General features: G+C 43.5%; 1 protein-coding gene across 1 annotated transcript; it reads left to right on the top strand.

Annotated features, from left to right (window-relative positions):
• Positions 1–6,905: 6,905 nt before the first annotated feature.
• Positions 6,906–9,492, top strand: LOC111025695 (Late embryogenesis abundant protein, group 2). The gene is made up of 3 exons (XM_022303592.2): positions 6,906–7,069; positions 7,500–8,452; positions 9,304–9,492. Exons 2-3 carry the CDS (start codon positions 7,502–7,504, stop codon positions 9,307–9,309), a joined length of 957 nt encoding a protein of 318 aa, XP_022159284.1. The 5' UTR covers positions 6,906–7,069; positions 7,500–7,501; the 3' UTR covers positions 9,310–9,492.
• The last annotated feature ends 7,377 nt before the right edge of the window (positions 9,493–16,869 follow it).

The raw sequence follows: 16,869 nt of genomic DNA, 5'->3' as shown, positions 1-16,869 counted from the left end.
TTATGATCTCGTTTACTGCTTCAACTTGTCCATTCGCTTTTGGATGCGCAGGGGACGAACTGAGGTGGCTTATACCAAGTTTTCTGCAAAAGTCCTTGAACTTTGCATTGTTAAATTGTTTTCCGTTGTCTGTCATGATAGCATTTGGTATGCCGAAGCGGCACACAATGTTTGTCCATATGAACGACGTGATTATGGACTCTGTGATGTGGGATAGTGCCTCGGCTTCAGCCCACTTAGTGAAGTAGTCCACAGCGACAACAGCGAACTTTGTTTGCCCTTTGCCCAAAGGAAAAGGACCTATGATGTCCACCCCCCACTGGGCAAATGGCCATGGGGCCGAGATGGGGGTGAGCAGTTCGGGAGGTTGGTGGATAATATTTCCGAAACGCTGGCAGTTGTCGCAAGCTTTCACAAACTGCCTTGCATCCTGCTCGACACTTGGCCAATAGTACCCTTATCGAATTACCTTAGCCGATAACGACCTGGCGCCGGAGTGGTTTCCACACACCTTTTCATGAATTTCCCTAAGAATGTAGAGGCCTTCTTCGGGAGTCACACACTTGAGGAGAGGCAGGGAGAAGCCACGTCGGTACAACACTCCTTCTCGGAGCGTGAACCGAGCTGCTCTTCGCGTCATCTTCTTTTGTTCCTTCGACTTTTGCGGTGGGCTTCCTTTGATGAACTCCACGATTGGGTCCATCCAAGTGGGTGACGGAGTATCCACCTTCATCACATCTGGCTCCAAGATTGAATGAGTGTCTAGGATTTCGACCGGGACCGACCTAGCCAGGTCAGTCTCGTATGCTGACGCCAATTTGGCTAAGGCATCTACATTAGAGTTCTCAGATCTTGGAACTTGACTCACCTCGTAAGTCCCAAACTGGGCGAGGTGCGATCTGACCTTGCTCAGATATTTTTCCATCTGGGGGTCTTTCGCTTGGTACTCCTCCTTGTTCTGATTTACAATCAGCTGAGAGTCACTAAAGACCTTTATGTGACTGGCCCCCAGTCCTTTGGCAACGCGCAGGCCTACTAGGAGTGCTTCGTACTCGGCCTCATTATTTGAGGTCCGAAAGTTGAATCGCAGAGTATATTCGAATCGCTCACCTCCTGGTGCGAGCAAGAGGATTCCTGCCCCGCACCCCCTCTCGTTAGAAGACCCATCAACGAAGATCGTCCACGGGAGGTCGGATTTGACCAACTGAGGTGGTGGAGTGAGCTCTGCGATAAAATCGGCCACTGCTTGTCATTTCATCGCAGTTCTGGGCTCGAACTGGACGTCGTACTCGCTCTATTCCAATGCCCACTTCATCAAACGCCCTGATGTTTCAGGCTTAAGGAAGATATTCTTCAGGGGCAGGTTTGTAAGTACTACGACCGTGTGCGCTTGGAAGTATGGCCTAAGTCTTCGGGCCGAGGTGACTAAAGCGAGGGCCAGCTTCTCCATTTAGGGATATCTGGTCTCGGCCTCGGTCATGGCCTTACTGGTGTAATAAACGGGGCTCTGGCTTGCGCCCTCCTGCTTGATCAGTGTCGAGCTGACGGCGCTAGCAGATACCGTCAGGTACAAATGGAGTTTTTCCCCTGGTAATGGCTTTGCAAGTAGAGGTGCCGAGCAGAGATAGTCTTTTAACTGCCCCAGCGCTTGCTCACACTCTTCCGTCCATTCAAACGGTCCCTTCTTCCTAAGAACTTTGAAGAACGGAAGACACTTGTCCGTCGATCTTGACACGAACCTATTCAAGGCTGCAATCCTGCCATTAAGGCACTGAAGCTGCTTTAGAGTCTTGGGTGCCTCCATGTCGAGCACGACCTTTATCTTCTCTGGGTTAGCCTCAATCCCGCGGTTATTTACCATAAAACCAAGGAATTTTCCCGAGGAAACTCTGAAGGCGCACTTGGTCGGATTGAGCTTCATTTGATACTTCCGTAGCACTCCAAAGGCCTTAGTCAGATCGGAAAGATGCGACTTTGACTGCTTGCTTTTGACAAGCATGTCGTCCACATACACTTCCATATTCCGACCGATTTGCTTGGCAAACATTTTGTTCACCATCCTTTGGTAGGTCGCACCTGCATTCTTTAGACCAAAAGGCATCACCTTGTAGCAGTATATATTCAGCTTTTAAGAGTTTGTTTACTTCCTCAACAATTACATCACTCCTCTCTTTATTTACAGGTCTTCTTTTTTGCTTTATAGGTCGGAATGATGGGTCTATGTTGAGGCGATGCACCATAATCTTCGGGTCGATACCAGGCATGTCCTCGTGAGACCATGCGAAGACGTCTGAGTTAGACCTGAGGAAGTTGATCAATTCTTCCCTGTCAGTGGCCCCCAGCTTGGTTCCTATACTTACTTGTTTTTCGGGGCTAAGTAAAGGAACAAGCTCGAGCTCTTCTGTTGGCGAGGAGAACTGCCTTTTACCTTCTTTTGGCAGGTCGGTCCCTGACTCCTGCTGCTTGCCACGATTGATTTGTTCCTCCAGGGCACATACCGACGATCCCTTGAGTGCGGACGCGTAGCACTCTCTTGAAGTTTTTTGTTCACCTCGGACCGTGCCCACTCCATTAGAGGTTGAGTACTTCAAGACTTGATGCAACGTGGAAGGAACAGCTCGAAATGAGTGGATAATGGGTCTCCCAAAAATGGCGTTGTAGGCCGATTTGCCGTCGACTACCACGAACTCGGCCATCTGCGTTACTTGGGTGGCATCTTGCCCTATAGTTACCGGCAGGTTGATGCACCCCTCTGGGGTGACCGATTCTCCAGAGAATCCAACTAGGGGTGTTGGACTCTTCTTCAATTGTGACCTGGTCCATCCCAATGCTAAATATGTTGGGAGGGACAAGATGTTCGCAGATGCGCCTCCATCAACCAATACCCTTCGGACCAGGACGTGATCAATGAGAGGGGCGATCACGAGCGCGTCATTGTGGGGCAAATGAATCCCCCCAAATCGGCATCGCCGAAAGTGATAGAGCAAGTAGGTTTCTGCTCCTTGATGATGCATACCTCGCGCCTGGCTTCGCGAGCTAGCTCCTTCCTCTTGTTTCCGGACTGGCCCCCGCTCGGGCCTCCAAAAATAGTGTTGATGACTGCAGGTCGGTCATTCCGGCGAGGCGGCGTTCTTGAACGCTTCCTATCTTCTTTCTTTTCGACCGAGTTAGACCTCGGTTTGCCCACAAATTTTTTGAAGTAGCCATCTTGAATGAGATCTTCAATCTGGTGCTTCAGTTCCCAGCAGCTTGTCGTATTATGGCGGTTGTCGCGGTGAAAACGACAGTACTTATCTTTGTTGCGCTTCTCTGGGTCCCCTCGGAGCTTCTCAGGTCGCTTGAGGAGCTTTTCCATCCCACTTTCCTCGATGTTCGTGAGTATCTCGGAGATGGGGATGGTGGTTGGAGTATACCGCTCATAAGGTCGGCTCCGGATGGAGCCGCCCTCCGACCTTCGGTACTCTGTTCTGCCACTGGAGGAGGATGGTCCCTTATCTTTGGACTTGTCATCAATCCTCCTCCTCTCCTGGCTAAGTTTCTTCGGATCGATCTGTTTTTCAGGTCGGCCAGTCTTGGTTCGGAGGAGCTCCTGCCCATCAATGACTTTCTTCGCCTTCTGTAAAACTTCGGCGAAAGTGGCTGGAGCTTCCTCTCCAAGTTGTACGGTTAAGGCCTCATCGGCCAGGCCGGTGAGGAAGTAGCACATAGCCGAATCGTCAGAGCAGTGCACGACCTTAAGCTGCTCTTCCTGGAACCGTGTGACATACTCTCTCAGCGTCTCTCCTTCCTTCTGCCTAATGGTGGCAAGGTGAGTCGCTGTCTTTCTATCATAATGTCGAGAGGAGAATTGACTAATGAACTCCTTCCTCAGCTGGGAGTAGGTCGAGATCGACCTGGCCGGCAGTCTTCGATACCACAGGCGCGCGCTACCGGTAAGCGCGATCTGGAAGGCACGGCATTTGATCGCATCCGTCGCCGCTTGAAAGTCCATGAGGCCCTCGAAAACCTCAACATAATCTTTAGGGTCCTTAGACCCGTCATAGGGCTTCATGGCGGGAGTCTTGAACTTCTGAGGGATTGGAGCCTCCAGGATGTCCGCGATGAATGGCGATTCTCCCAAGTCGCCATCGTCGAACGAACAGTATTTCTTCTCGCACCTGGCCTTAAGCGCCTTGACCTGCTCATCGAACTTGTGCTTCATCAGGTCGAACTCTTCCCTCGTGATCACAGCTTCTGGTGCCAGGGGCTTGTATTTTGATTGAGCCTTTATGTTCGAGTTGCAGAATTCTCGGGAGTAGGAAGGAGAGTCTTCCGGCTCCCGAGATGCTCTCTTCTTCTTTTCAGTGAGATGCTTTCTCAAATCGTTGTCTCGCAAGCTGTAATCCACTCCCCCATCGTTCGGAATGGGCTCGCGATCGGCAGGTTGGATAGATGGAGCTCCCTTTTCACCGGGTGCGCCCGGAGCCATAGAGGGAGACGCAGTTCGGTTAGCGTGCGTTGCCTCGGCGTACATCTCTTCCATTGTGCGCAACCGATGGCGCATATCATCCAACTCGCACTGAAGAGCAGACAGAGCTTCAGGGTCTGCTGCCTGGTTGGCCCTTTGGGAGGTTTTTCTCGACGTCCCTCCTCGGCCTCTGTTGGCTTTTGAGGGTTTCGGGTGAGCAGGTGGTAGCTCTTGGTTCGCATGACGGGCAGATCTGCGCGGCAGATCTCCCTCTTGCCCTGCTCGGACCTGGTCCTCGACTATTCTTGCACCGAGGTCTCGCTGAGGGCCGTTATCAGCGTTCACACCCCTCTGTTCTGTCGCGTTGGCAGAGTTTGCTGGATGCACCATCTTTGCGTATATATATTTTTTTTAGATCGAGATGACTTAAGATGACGTTCCCACAGACGGCGCCAAATGTTTATGCAGGAATCTGCACAACGATTCTTCACGAATCGAGCTCGAACCCGGTCTCCGGTTCCGACCTGAACACTAGAGTGGACCTGCACAAGAGGGCGAACACTCCGACGCTCAAGTCAGTATAGATCGGACTCCTTATTTAGTTCGAGGTCAGATTCGATACCTGAGCGCGAAATGTACTCCTCTATTTATAGGTAATGGGCCCGACAGCACGCACGACCGGCGGTTACATGTCTTTTCTCATATCGGACCTGTCGGGTTCCGAGCAGGTTGGACCACAATCAGGTCAAGCTTTGGTGAACATGCTTCATCTTTTAAGGGGCAAACTCGATTCACCTCGGCGGGGCCGAGGTGGACCTAAGCAATCATTTTTATCTAATTTCATCCCACACGAATAATGGTCCTCCACGTGTCCTGGGTAAGTTTACCCCCAAACACAGTTTGTTAAAGCAAATGAGAGTTTGGTAAATTTAAAACCTAGGTAGTCTGGAAGATATCAATTTTGTTTGGCTAGTAGTCTTAACAACTTCATTGTCGAAGCATCAGTTAGTCATAATATAATAAAAGAACATAACCCCCTACTATTTTCTCTCGATTGTTAATCCGTTTGATTTCATTAGTTTACTGTTTTATATGCAATATCTTATTTATTGTTCCTTAGCTTAGAATCAAAATATATTGGTTTGATTACCTACTTCTTGAGTAAGAGTTTAAAGCAAATTGGTTGTAACAATCCTTATAGAGAGAACTTTTTATGGGTGTCCCTAATCACCACCTTATAACTTCTTCCATGTTAAATGCGCGCGATGATAGTCAGTCTTCCGTTTTTTACTATGCCATCTTTATTAGTTTAAAGACCAGACTTTGGAGTTAGTCTTAGTGGTCAATGAAAATGTACTAGTGTGCTGCTTTAACATGCAAAAGGAGGCCCTTTTTATTTTATTAGGCTGCTAACTTTACCCGCTAACGGGGGGTTAAAAGACGATGCATGAACGAAGTAAGATCATCTTTTTTTGCATCCCATCGACAATATTCTTTGGTTTTGGTACATAACAACTTGCATAAGCAAAGTCGAATATTTGGCAGGTTACACGTTCCACTGTGCCGAGATGTGGGTGCAGGTGGTGATGATCACCCCGGGGTATGCACGGGAGCCCTCTACAGGCACTCCAGGACCCGACAATGCTCATTCAAACCCGGATCGGTCGGTCCTCCACTCAGAGGGAACACTGCCTACCGGTTTGACACATAAATGTTGCCAACCACACTTTTTAATTGCCTCCACGATGAACGAACGTAATATTTTAATTTAAAAAAATATTAGTACAATAATATATTTGTAATTAGCTAGAAAGAAGAAAATAGTATACTAGTAATAGTTATATATTTGATTTAGGTTCTAATTCCAAACAATTTTAGTCTGATGGTATAAAATTATGGTAACCAACATTATAAAAGAATAACATTCTCATTTCGATTAATTTGATTCCAATTGATTTTCATTCTGATATCTAGTAAGTAAACAAATCTTAGTGAATGGGTGGAAATGAAGAAGAGAAACAAAATCAAAAGAAAAATCAAAATTTCTACTAATATTTTTAGAAATTTGAAGGAGAAATGAGAAGTTGTACTATGGGGTAAAAGTTTCTCATAGGCCAACAATAATATTTGAGGACTAAATTGAAATCTTAAAATATAAGAAAGTTAATTTAAAATTTTAAAGGAATAGGAACTAAGGGAAAAAATTGTGTCAAAACGAACATAATAATTATTGAAATATATTTCCAACTAAAATATTTTAGTTTAATTCCTCGCCCCGTATATTTATTAAATGAAAAAACTCTTCCAATATTGCAGACTCGGAGATATATTTTAAAATATATATTCTAAAAATCAAGAAAAAAGAAATATAAATATAAATATATGTTAATGAAATATGTGGGCCACGTCAATTATTCATGGAAAGTAATATTTATTTGGTCGGCAACGCGCCAAGGCCACAACGTGTCCCATGGAGCCAACCTGATCAATCCTTCCATTTCCATCCCTCTTTCTTTGGATCTGAATCTGTAGCCATTCTCCTTCATTTGACTTTCTTCTTCTTCTTCTTCTTCTTCAAACTTCAGTTCCTCCTGCTCCCACAGCCCTTCTCATCTCTTTCAGGTTAATTCCTCTCCTTTTCTACTGCATTTCAATTCTCTAGTTTCTGTTTCTGTTTCTTTTTCTCTGCTTGATTTTTCTTTTTATTGTTTTAGATCTTCCCTCTATTTGTTTTTTGGACTTTTCTGATCTCATCTTCATCTGAAATTTTGATCCGATCATTTTTTCATAATTAGATCCTCAATCATCTGTTGTAACCTTCCTTGAGATTGACTAGTTTCTTTGATGATAATGCTTGATGAATTTGGTAGAGTTTCAGAAATTATCATCATCGCGGAAAGGATTTTAATCTCCCTCGTAATTTAGGACTTCCAGATAATATTTCGATTCTGAAACAACAGTTGTGCACATTGCTTCCTATCATGAGTCTCTAGAATTTTACAACCGAATGATTCTAAGTTGTTCTGAAATTATTTATTTATTTCCAATGAAGTTATGGCGTCTTCCGATAGACCAGAGATCGTAGAAAGGGGTGACAAAGGCAAAGATCACAAGGAAGATGAAAATGAAGGGAAGGGTGGATTCCTTGACAGAGTGAAAGATTTCATTCACGATGTTGGCGAGAAGATTGAAGAGACGATCGGTTTCGGGAAGCCGACCGCAGATGTGTCCGCGATTCATATTCCCTCTATCAATCTTGAGAAGGCTGAGATTGTTGTTGATGTTCTGATAAAAAATCCTAACCCTGTTCCCATTCCCCTAATTGACATTAATTATTTAATAGAGAGTGATGGCAGGAAGCTGATCTCTGGGTTGATTCCTGATGCTGGAACAATTCATGCTCATGGCGAGGAGACTGTCAAAATTCCTGTGAAGTTGATTTATGATGATATTAAGAGCACATACCATGACATTAAACCTGGTAGCATCATTCCTTACAGAATCAAGGTTGATCTGATTGTGGATGTGCCTGTTTTTGGGAGACTGACACTGCCACTTGAGAAAACTGGAGAGATCCCCATTCCTTACAAGCCCGACGTCGATATCGAGAAGATACATTTCCAGAGATTCTCATTTGAAGAAACTGTTGCCATTCTCCACTTGAGACTGGAAAATAAGAATGACTTTGAGTTGGGATTGAAAGACCTAGACTGTGAAGTTTGGCTCTCTGATGTTTGTATCGGGAGCACGGATCTTTCGGAATTTACACCCATTGATAAAAATGGGATCAGTCATGTCGACTTACCCATCACCTTCAGGCCTAAGGACTTTGGTTCGGCACTTTGGGATATGATCAGAGGAAGAGGCACTGGCTACACCATAAAAGGGAATATTCATGTCAACACACCTTTCGGTGAAATGAAGTTGCCCATTGTTAAAGAGGGCGGTACGACCCGCCTCAAGAAGAATAAAGAGGATGGTGGTGACGACGACGACAATGACGAGGTATGAGATACCTTCTTCTCTGTTGTTACTATTGCTACTTTTATGAGTAACATTCAAAAGCAGTTGCAACTTAGTTCAAAATGGATATCCTTGTTGAAACTTTATACGCCTCCAGTGCTGCTATTAGTCACAAATGTATATAATTAACATTGAGAAATCATTAATAATCTGAAATTACTACAGTTGCTGGATGGACTAGTGCACCTATTCTTGTACAATTAAGTTAGTTAATGAGAGAGACATACCTCTTTACTTTCCTTGTTTGTTCAAATTCGAAACCAAATTAAGATTATACACTCATTCTTACATTAGCTTTATAGGCTATATAAAAATTAATGCCTTTTAGACTGATGGACCACCGATTTATTCAGTGTATTTATATCATATCATATCAGAGTAAGCGAGATAAGGGTCGTTAGTTACTTGGATGACCGACTTGTAACTAGATGATGCGACTGTTACGGATGTATGAAATTCATGAACAAGAGGAGAAATTCTTGAAGGAGGCCGAGAACCTAGAACAATCTAGCGAGTAGTTTTACATTGTTGGATATGTGAGAGAGAAATTTAAAAATATGTTTCAAAACCTATATCAAATGATTATTAGAAAGCATACAGATTTTGAACTTGCATCCCACGATTATTACGGAAGCAATGCATATTCGATAATTTTTCGAACACAGAGTATATAATCTAGCCACGAGGAAATTTGGGATGCTTTTGTTAGTAGTGAAAGTTGGGGTGGTTATGAATGAAGGTGAATTCTATTGTTCCTAAACTTTGTTACCTTGTCTGTGGAGACATTTATTTATCATTTTCTGACACGAAGGTAATTGATTTTGTGGGTGCAGGAGTAAACAAACGTGCATCTGAAAGAATGGTGATGTTTTTTTCTTCTCTCTCAGAATGTATAATTCTGTTGCATAAACATGTTAAGGGATTGTTTGGCTGAACTCTTTTGGTACTTAATTCTCGTGGATGGTCACTGTGTAAGAGATTCTACTGTTTTTTTATTTTTAACTACTTAGTATTGGCACTGACATTGGATGGTGAATTTCATGCTTTGGGAAGAGAATGTTAAAAGGGTAGATATTATTAGCATGTACTTTACACTAAGTATAGACGATTACATTACTTTGCATTTAAAATATATTACTTTGTTTGGTATTACAAAGAATTTTAACCGAAGAACTTATCTGTTGAGTTATGTTCAAGTCGTATACAAAAATGCAGATTTTCATGGGAGTTTCCAATCAAGTTTTTCTTCTGCAATAGAACATGAATGTCATGCGAATGCCTATCACTATTATCATCTTTTACTGGTTTCAGGGTAAATTGTACTTGTTGATTGTTTAAGTTTGTATTTGAATTTTATTTGGTCTTTTATTTGTCGCGTAATGTTTTACTAATAATAAGAAATACACGTACGATGTTATATTTTTATTGAAGTGTAAAAGAAGTTCAATGAATTTAATTATAAAATTATATATCATTGATCTCTTGTTTTGTTTTACATATTAAAAATTTAGAGTAATGGCGGTGGGTAGCAAAAGTATTTTATGTATTTCAAAAAATGTCACCAGTTTTTCAAATTTTCAAATATAGTAAAATATTTGAATTTTTATTTTCGAAATTTTTATTATTACAAGTTTACCCTTATGATATCAATATATATCTGATGTATATCTATATTTGATATACATCCAATTTATATCTGATATAGATCTGATGTATATCATACATTAAATCTATATCTGATATATATCCGATGTAAAGTTGTATGTTATATACATCCAATCTATATTTAATGTACATCCAATGTAACACTGATATAGTTTCGATATACATTCGATGTACCCCTAATATACAGTATCAGATGTATCTATGATATACATCAAATGTACGTATTATACATATAATATATATATATATATATGTAGTATTTCTAATTTATGATATACTAAATACAAGGAATATCAAATGTTTAATTTTAGTGGTATATCAGCTTTTTAAATTCTAGTTTACCATTTCAATTTGTTGATTAATATACTACTATTATCAATAATGTTGATTACTATATCACTACTATTTATTCAATATTAATATTAATTAGATACTAAATATAAGAGATATCAACTCTTTAAATTTATAAAGTATATCAAAAATTTAATTTGTCTTTTTGGACGTGCATGGTCCACGTAAACCTTTTATATAATAATTTTATATTTCAAGTGCACAATTGTTTTCGTCTGAAAAAAATATTGGATATAATAGTATTATATCAACACACATGTATTATAGTTATATTAGTAGATATAATGGTTATATCATAGGTATATAAGTGGTAAATTAGAAGCATATTAAGTATATATCAAATATATATCAGTATTATATTAGTGGTAAATCATATTTATATCAGTAGATACCATAGCTATATCAGTAGTATATCATTTGTATATCAGTGGTAAATTAGATAGATATCACATATATATATATATATATATATATTGTATCAGCGTGGTAAATCAATGGTTATCATATGTATATCAGTGGTAAGACATGTTAGAAGTTGAGTAGATATCATGGTTATATAAGAAGGAAATCAATTGTATATCATTATTATATCAATGGTATATCAGAGATATATATCAGTGGTCAGATATATTACAAATATATATCTGATATATTAAAGGGTGAATTTATAATTTTATAATTGGACCTCCGTTTTTTCTGAAAAAAAAAATGATATATTTGAAAAAAACTAAATGTATTGCTATTTTGCTTATTTTACTAAAAGTTTTTGCCAGTGTCCCAACAATTTATTTATCCACAAAGTTGAAGTAGTTAGTAGTGTGATTATTACTTTTTTTTTCTCGAAAATTTGTAATTTTATTTTCAATTGGATTCTAAAGACTCATAATTAATACATTTTGATAATTAAAATATAACTTTTATTTAAAAGAAGTACCAAATTAAAATATATTATTAATCCATACTAATCAAAAACAGCGAAAAAGGAAATTACAAAGCTAATGTCTTTACTTTTTTTTTTCTGCAAACCGACCTTTAAACTACTTTTACGGGATTTATATATAAATATATATATAGATAGATATGTAGATCTTATAAATTCTAAATATTTGAAAATAGCTATAATACCACTTTTTGCAGTTTAACTTGTTTAAATAAAATTTCATATTGAAACATGTTTATGTAAGGATATGCACAACAGTGTAAATCAGATTGCAGCTCGAACTCGGCCTCCGGACCGATCTGAATACTTGGGCGGACCTGCACAAAAAGGTGAGCACTCCGACGATCAAGTCAGTATAGGTCGGATTCCCAGTTTAGTTCGAGGTCAGAAATCATCGTACCTGATCGTGGAGTGAGGTCCTTTACTTATGGGTGGTAGTCCCGCTAATCTCTCGACGGTTACACCCGGTAATCTCGGGACCGTCGGTTACACCCGGTAATCTCGGGACCGACGGTTACACCCGATAATCACGCTGCTGACAGTAGCTCACATTGGCCCCTACCGAGCTTCCCGGTAGGTCGGACCTCGGCCAGGTTCACCTCGGCCCTCATACTTAGCATCTGTCAACGCTAGTGGTGGTGATCTCGGCGGTCCGAGCTGGGCATGACTCATGAGTCATCTGGGAGCACCAATAGGGGTCCTCCACGTGTCCAGGGTATTCTCTTCTCCCAAACATTGGCCCCCTCTCTGTCTGGTCCGATCTCGACCTGGCAGAGAAGTTCATTCGACTTGCTTTGGATGCGTGGCGACTTCCTATTCGTGGGAAAATATAACTGTTGCGGTGGATTTATCGTCGGAATATTCAAATATTCCGACGCTTCGGATTTTCGGGAGGATCCTAGCCGCTCGTTGATTATACATGTACGGTGGGGAAATTTTTCCGACGAGCTATAAATACCCCCAATCCTTCAGGTCATACCTTACGTTTCCTGAATTCTTGGAGTTCGATCTGAAGGCAGCTCGAACCCTTGGTAGGTCGGTCTCTTCCCTCACTTTCTCTTTCAAACGTAGTTGCCATGTCGTCCTCTTTTAACAGCGACTTAGGGTCCGATGAGGATTTAGCTCGTAAGTTAGAGTCCGAGCTCGAGGAGATAGAAAACTTTAGGTTCTCCGATGACGGGGAGGATAGTGATGTCTCCACCTCGGGTCAGGGTTTGGAATACCCTTCTAGGATACCTGAGCACTACCTCGGATCCCTTCGTAGGGGGTTCGCTATCCCTGAGAACATCCTCCTTGGGATTCCGGAGGAGGGGGAAAGAGCTGACAATCCTCCAGAGGGATGGGTCACTCTCTACTTCAAAATGTTTAAGTACGGCCTCAGACTTCCCCTTCACCCTTTTGTCCAAGAATTTCTCTTCCGAACTGGGTTGGCTCCGGCTCAAGTGGCCCCCAATGGGTGGGGTGTCATCTTCGCTTTGGCCATCCTTTTTTGGCTACGAGCTCGGGATAGTGAAGAGGCCGAGCTATTGGACGTAGACCAGCTCCTCGCGTGCTTCGAAGCGAAAAGGATAGCTAAGAAGCCTGGTCGGTTCTATATGTGCGCAAGGAAAGGCGCAGGCGGTATAGTTAAGGGGCCGACCTCCATCAAGGGATGGGTGAGGAAGTGGTTCTACGCTTCTGGGGAATGGCTTGCAAAGGACGAGTCAGGTCGTTCCTTCTTTGACGTTCCCACTAGGTTTGGGAACCTAGGTACGGAGTAGTTCTTACTTTTTGTGATTTTCTTTCCTGTCATTCAGGTCTAACTCGGACTTTGTCTTTGTGCAGTATCAATCCGACCAGTCCCCGAGCTCACGCAAGCCTCCTTCGACACGTTCAAATATTACAAGGAGCATTTTCCGAAGGGTAGGAAGGTCGGAACCTTGGTGACCGACAAGCTGCTGCTTGAGTCCGGGCTGCTAGATTACAACCCTGCAGTTTGTCCCATTGAATCCTCAAGGCCGAACTCCGAACTTGGTATGTCGAGCTTGCTCCCCCCCTTTTTCCTCTAACTTTGTGTTGACTCCTGTTTTTGTTTTGCAGCCATGGTTTGCGGATTTGCAAGCAACGTGAAGCGCAAGTCCAAGGGCCGAGCCCATGCTCTTGAGGCCGCCCAGAGTTCGAAACCTGCCACTCCTGTTGTGGTAGGGCCAGCCTCGGAAGATCCAGCCCCAGTGATCGAGCTGGAGTCTTCTGGGGGTCCTTCGAGGGAGAAGCGCCCCAGGGATCAGACCGAGGCGGTGGACGTCTCACCCTTGGGCGAGGAGGTGAGGGAGGAAGTCCCTCTGAAGCGAAGGAGGAAGAAGAAGAAGACCACCTCCCCCTTGGAGGTCGGAGCTTGTAGGGCCCTGCCTACGAGCTTCGCAGATCGGGTGGACGATCCTGAGGCCAGGATGGGCGGGACGTCCGACGTGACAGCACGGTTCAGAGTCGAGCCGTCAAGTTCTGGGGTGAGGGACCAGGTGTCCCGCATCTCGGCTGCAAGTTTGGACCGCTGCCTCAGAAGAGCGTCCAAATTTGTAAGTGACCCGGGGTCCGTGCTGCAGAGGACCATCGACTACGCCGCTGAGGTAAGATTGGTGCCTTCATTTTCGCTCAATTTACCCAACAGGTAGCTCGGTCTAACTTTCTTCTTTGTACCTTTCCTCAGGCGTTTGTTGCTTCCGTTCAATCGGCTCTGGCCGTGAAGGCCGAGCTGGATGGGAATGAAGCTCTGGCAGCGAGGGAGAAAGAGGAGTTCTCTGCTGCCTTGGATGCTGCCTCTTCCACCATGAAGAATGAGCTGCTGAAAGCTCACTCTGAGGTGGAAATTTTGAAGGCTGAGGTGGGGGCCAAGGCCGAGCTGCTGAAGAAAGAAGAGGACAGACGCAAGGCCCAGCTCCAAGCTGCCCATGCTATCACCAAGGGCTTGGAGAAGGAGAAGTTCCAACTCTTCAAGAGAAGGACGACATGCTCCAGGCGCTTGAAGCGAAGGAGGAGGAGCTGAAGCACGCGACTGCTGAGCTGGAGATGGTGAAGGAGCGTCTCAGCAATGTAGTCCTATTGGAGGAATCGTTCAGGCAACATCCTGACTTCGATGGATTTGCCAAAGACTTCTCTGACGCGGGCTTCAAGTTTCTCATGAAGGGCATTGCTTCCGACATGCCTGACCTTCAGATCGATCTCGGTGGTCTGAAGAAGAGGTATGCTGAGCAGTGGGCGTCTGGGCCTAACGGCACCCATGGCACCCAAGCGTTGGTGGATAAGTACGTCAGAGATCTGGACTCTGACTACTCCGACCTCGAAGAGGATCAGGTTGGCACCACTCAGGAGGGCGCTCCTCAAGCAGGCTCTTAGGCGATCACCTTTCATGAGGCCTTTCTCTGTCTTTCTTCTCTTCTTTTGTAAGTGTTAGGGCAGAGCTGCAAGGTCTATAAGCCTTGGCTCTGCGTTTCATTCAATAAAGAGGCTTCTCATTTGTTTTTACTTTGTTGCCTTCTCTTCTTTGCTTTTTATTTAAGCTAAAGCCAATGTCACCTCACACCTCGTACTTTTGAGGTCGCGCCTTAAAAAATACTTGAAATTTTGAATTCGAATCTCTGTCTAGTATTCAATGCATTGCACCAACTCTGAATTTTTTAATATCGCACCCTTAACTTAAAAAACGTTAAAAGGCTAAAATCCTAAGTCCGTAGCTGTTCTTCATATCGCACCCCGTACCCTCAAGTTTGGAGGCTTGATCATTTTGAACTTTTCACATCGCCCCTTTACCTTGAAGGTTTGAATTTTAAGTTCGTTAGTGGTTTTGGCATCGCACCTCGTACCCTTAGGTTTTGGAGGATTGGATTTTAACCGACTGCTGGAATGTGATCGTGTGGGAGTCCGTGACCCCCATTTAATTTCTGGTCGAACACGGAATCATGAAATTAAATCATCACGTTTATTCCGATCATAATTCTTTTGAAACAGTTTTAACAGATCCATTGAAAACCCTTTTGGCATTTCAAGGATAATAACGCTTCAGGTGCTCCGCGTTCCACGGGTGCGCGAGGACGTCTCCTTTCAGATCGGCCAATATGTACGTCCCAGGTCGGACTATTCCCTTGACCTCAAACGGCCCCTCCCAGGTCGGGTCAAGGGCACCCACATGGGTTTGGACCCTCCTTAAGACCAGATGTCCGACTTGGAAGGTCCGAGGTCGAACGCGGGCGTTGTAGTGTCTGGCCATTCTGCCCTGATATTCCGCCAGGCGTAGCTAGGCCATTGCTCTTCTTTCTTCCAACAAGTCGAGGTTGAGGAGCAGCTATTCCTCATTTCCTGTAGGCTCGTAATGCTCTACTCTGTCAGATGGCATGCCGATCTCGACCGGGACTACAGCTTCGGAGCCGAAGGCCAGGGAGAACGGGGTCTCACCCGTCGATTCTCTTTGGGTGGTCCGGTACGACCATAGAACCTCTGGTAGCTCCTCGGCCCACCTGCCTTTCTTGGAGTCCAGTCTAAGTTTGATGCCTCGCTTGATGATCTTGTTGACCGCCTCCACCTGCCTATTTGCTTGCGGATGTGCGGGGGACGAGCTAAGGTGACTTATGCCAAGCTTGCCGCAAAAGTCTTTGAACTTGGCGTTGTCAAACTGCTTCCCATTGTCTGTCACAATGGCCTGCGGTATACCAAAGCGACATATGATATTTGTCCATACAAAGGACGTGACTCTGGATTCCGTTATGTGGGAGAGCACCTCGGCCTCGGCCCACTTTGTGAAGTAATCCACAGCCACTACAGCGAACTTTGTCTGGCCTTTGCCTAGAGGGAAAGTGACTGGGCGTTTATGCTGAACGCACGCACTAAGCGTGGTAACAATTATATAGATGCAAGCGCACACTTGTCAGAGTAATATAAAATGGATGGAGTATCCAAGTATCGATCCTCAAAGACTTCTAAATAATTTCCAAACTCTAAAGTTTAAAGAATAGTGAATGTTGAAATGAGTGATTCTTGTAAAATGGGAAGTGGTCACAAATAATGGTTTTGGATTTGGGATTTGGACTTATAATGATAAAACCTAGCCCGAATTACTTCAAGTTAGCCAACAAAGAATCAAGGACATGCTAAGGATAATATGCATTTTACTTTAGAAACCAACGACTACGCTTCTCACTTGACTTATGTCTAAGCAAGTTCAAAGTCCTAAGACATTCCCTAATATGTCTATTATGAGAGATATCTTAGTTTTAGGATGGAAATAGTCGCAACCTCGGGTCAAGGTCCTATGTCTAGGCTACTTAAGCGGAACCCTTATGTCTAAGGCGCTCCTCTCCTCGGTTTAACCACTCAACAATGCAAATAAGCAACCTTTTCAGGATTGACTTGTTAAGACTTACAGTGGCCTTCTCTAAATCCTAACTTTTTGGGAAAACATGTTGAGCAATGA

The sequence above is a fragment of the Momordica charantia genome (assembly GCF_013281855.1).
Source record: "Momordica charantia cultivar OHB3-1 chromosome 4 unlocalized genomic scaffold, Mcharantia_2.0 BLBB01000004.1, whole genome shotgun sequence".
NCBI lineage: Eukaryota > Viridiplantae > Streptophyta > Magnoliopsida > Cucurbitales > Cucurbitaceae > Momordica > Momordica charantia.
This window is presented reverse-complemented; position numbering and strand designations above follow the sequence as displayed.

Excerpts from the sequence above, each read along its gene's own strand:
- LOC111025695 (XM_022303592.2), top strand. The coding sequence starts at position 7,502 with ATGGCGTCTTCCGATAGACCAGAGATCGTAGAAAGGGGTGACAAAGGC.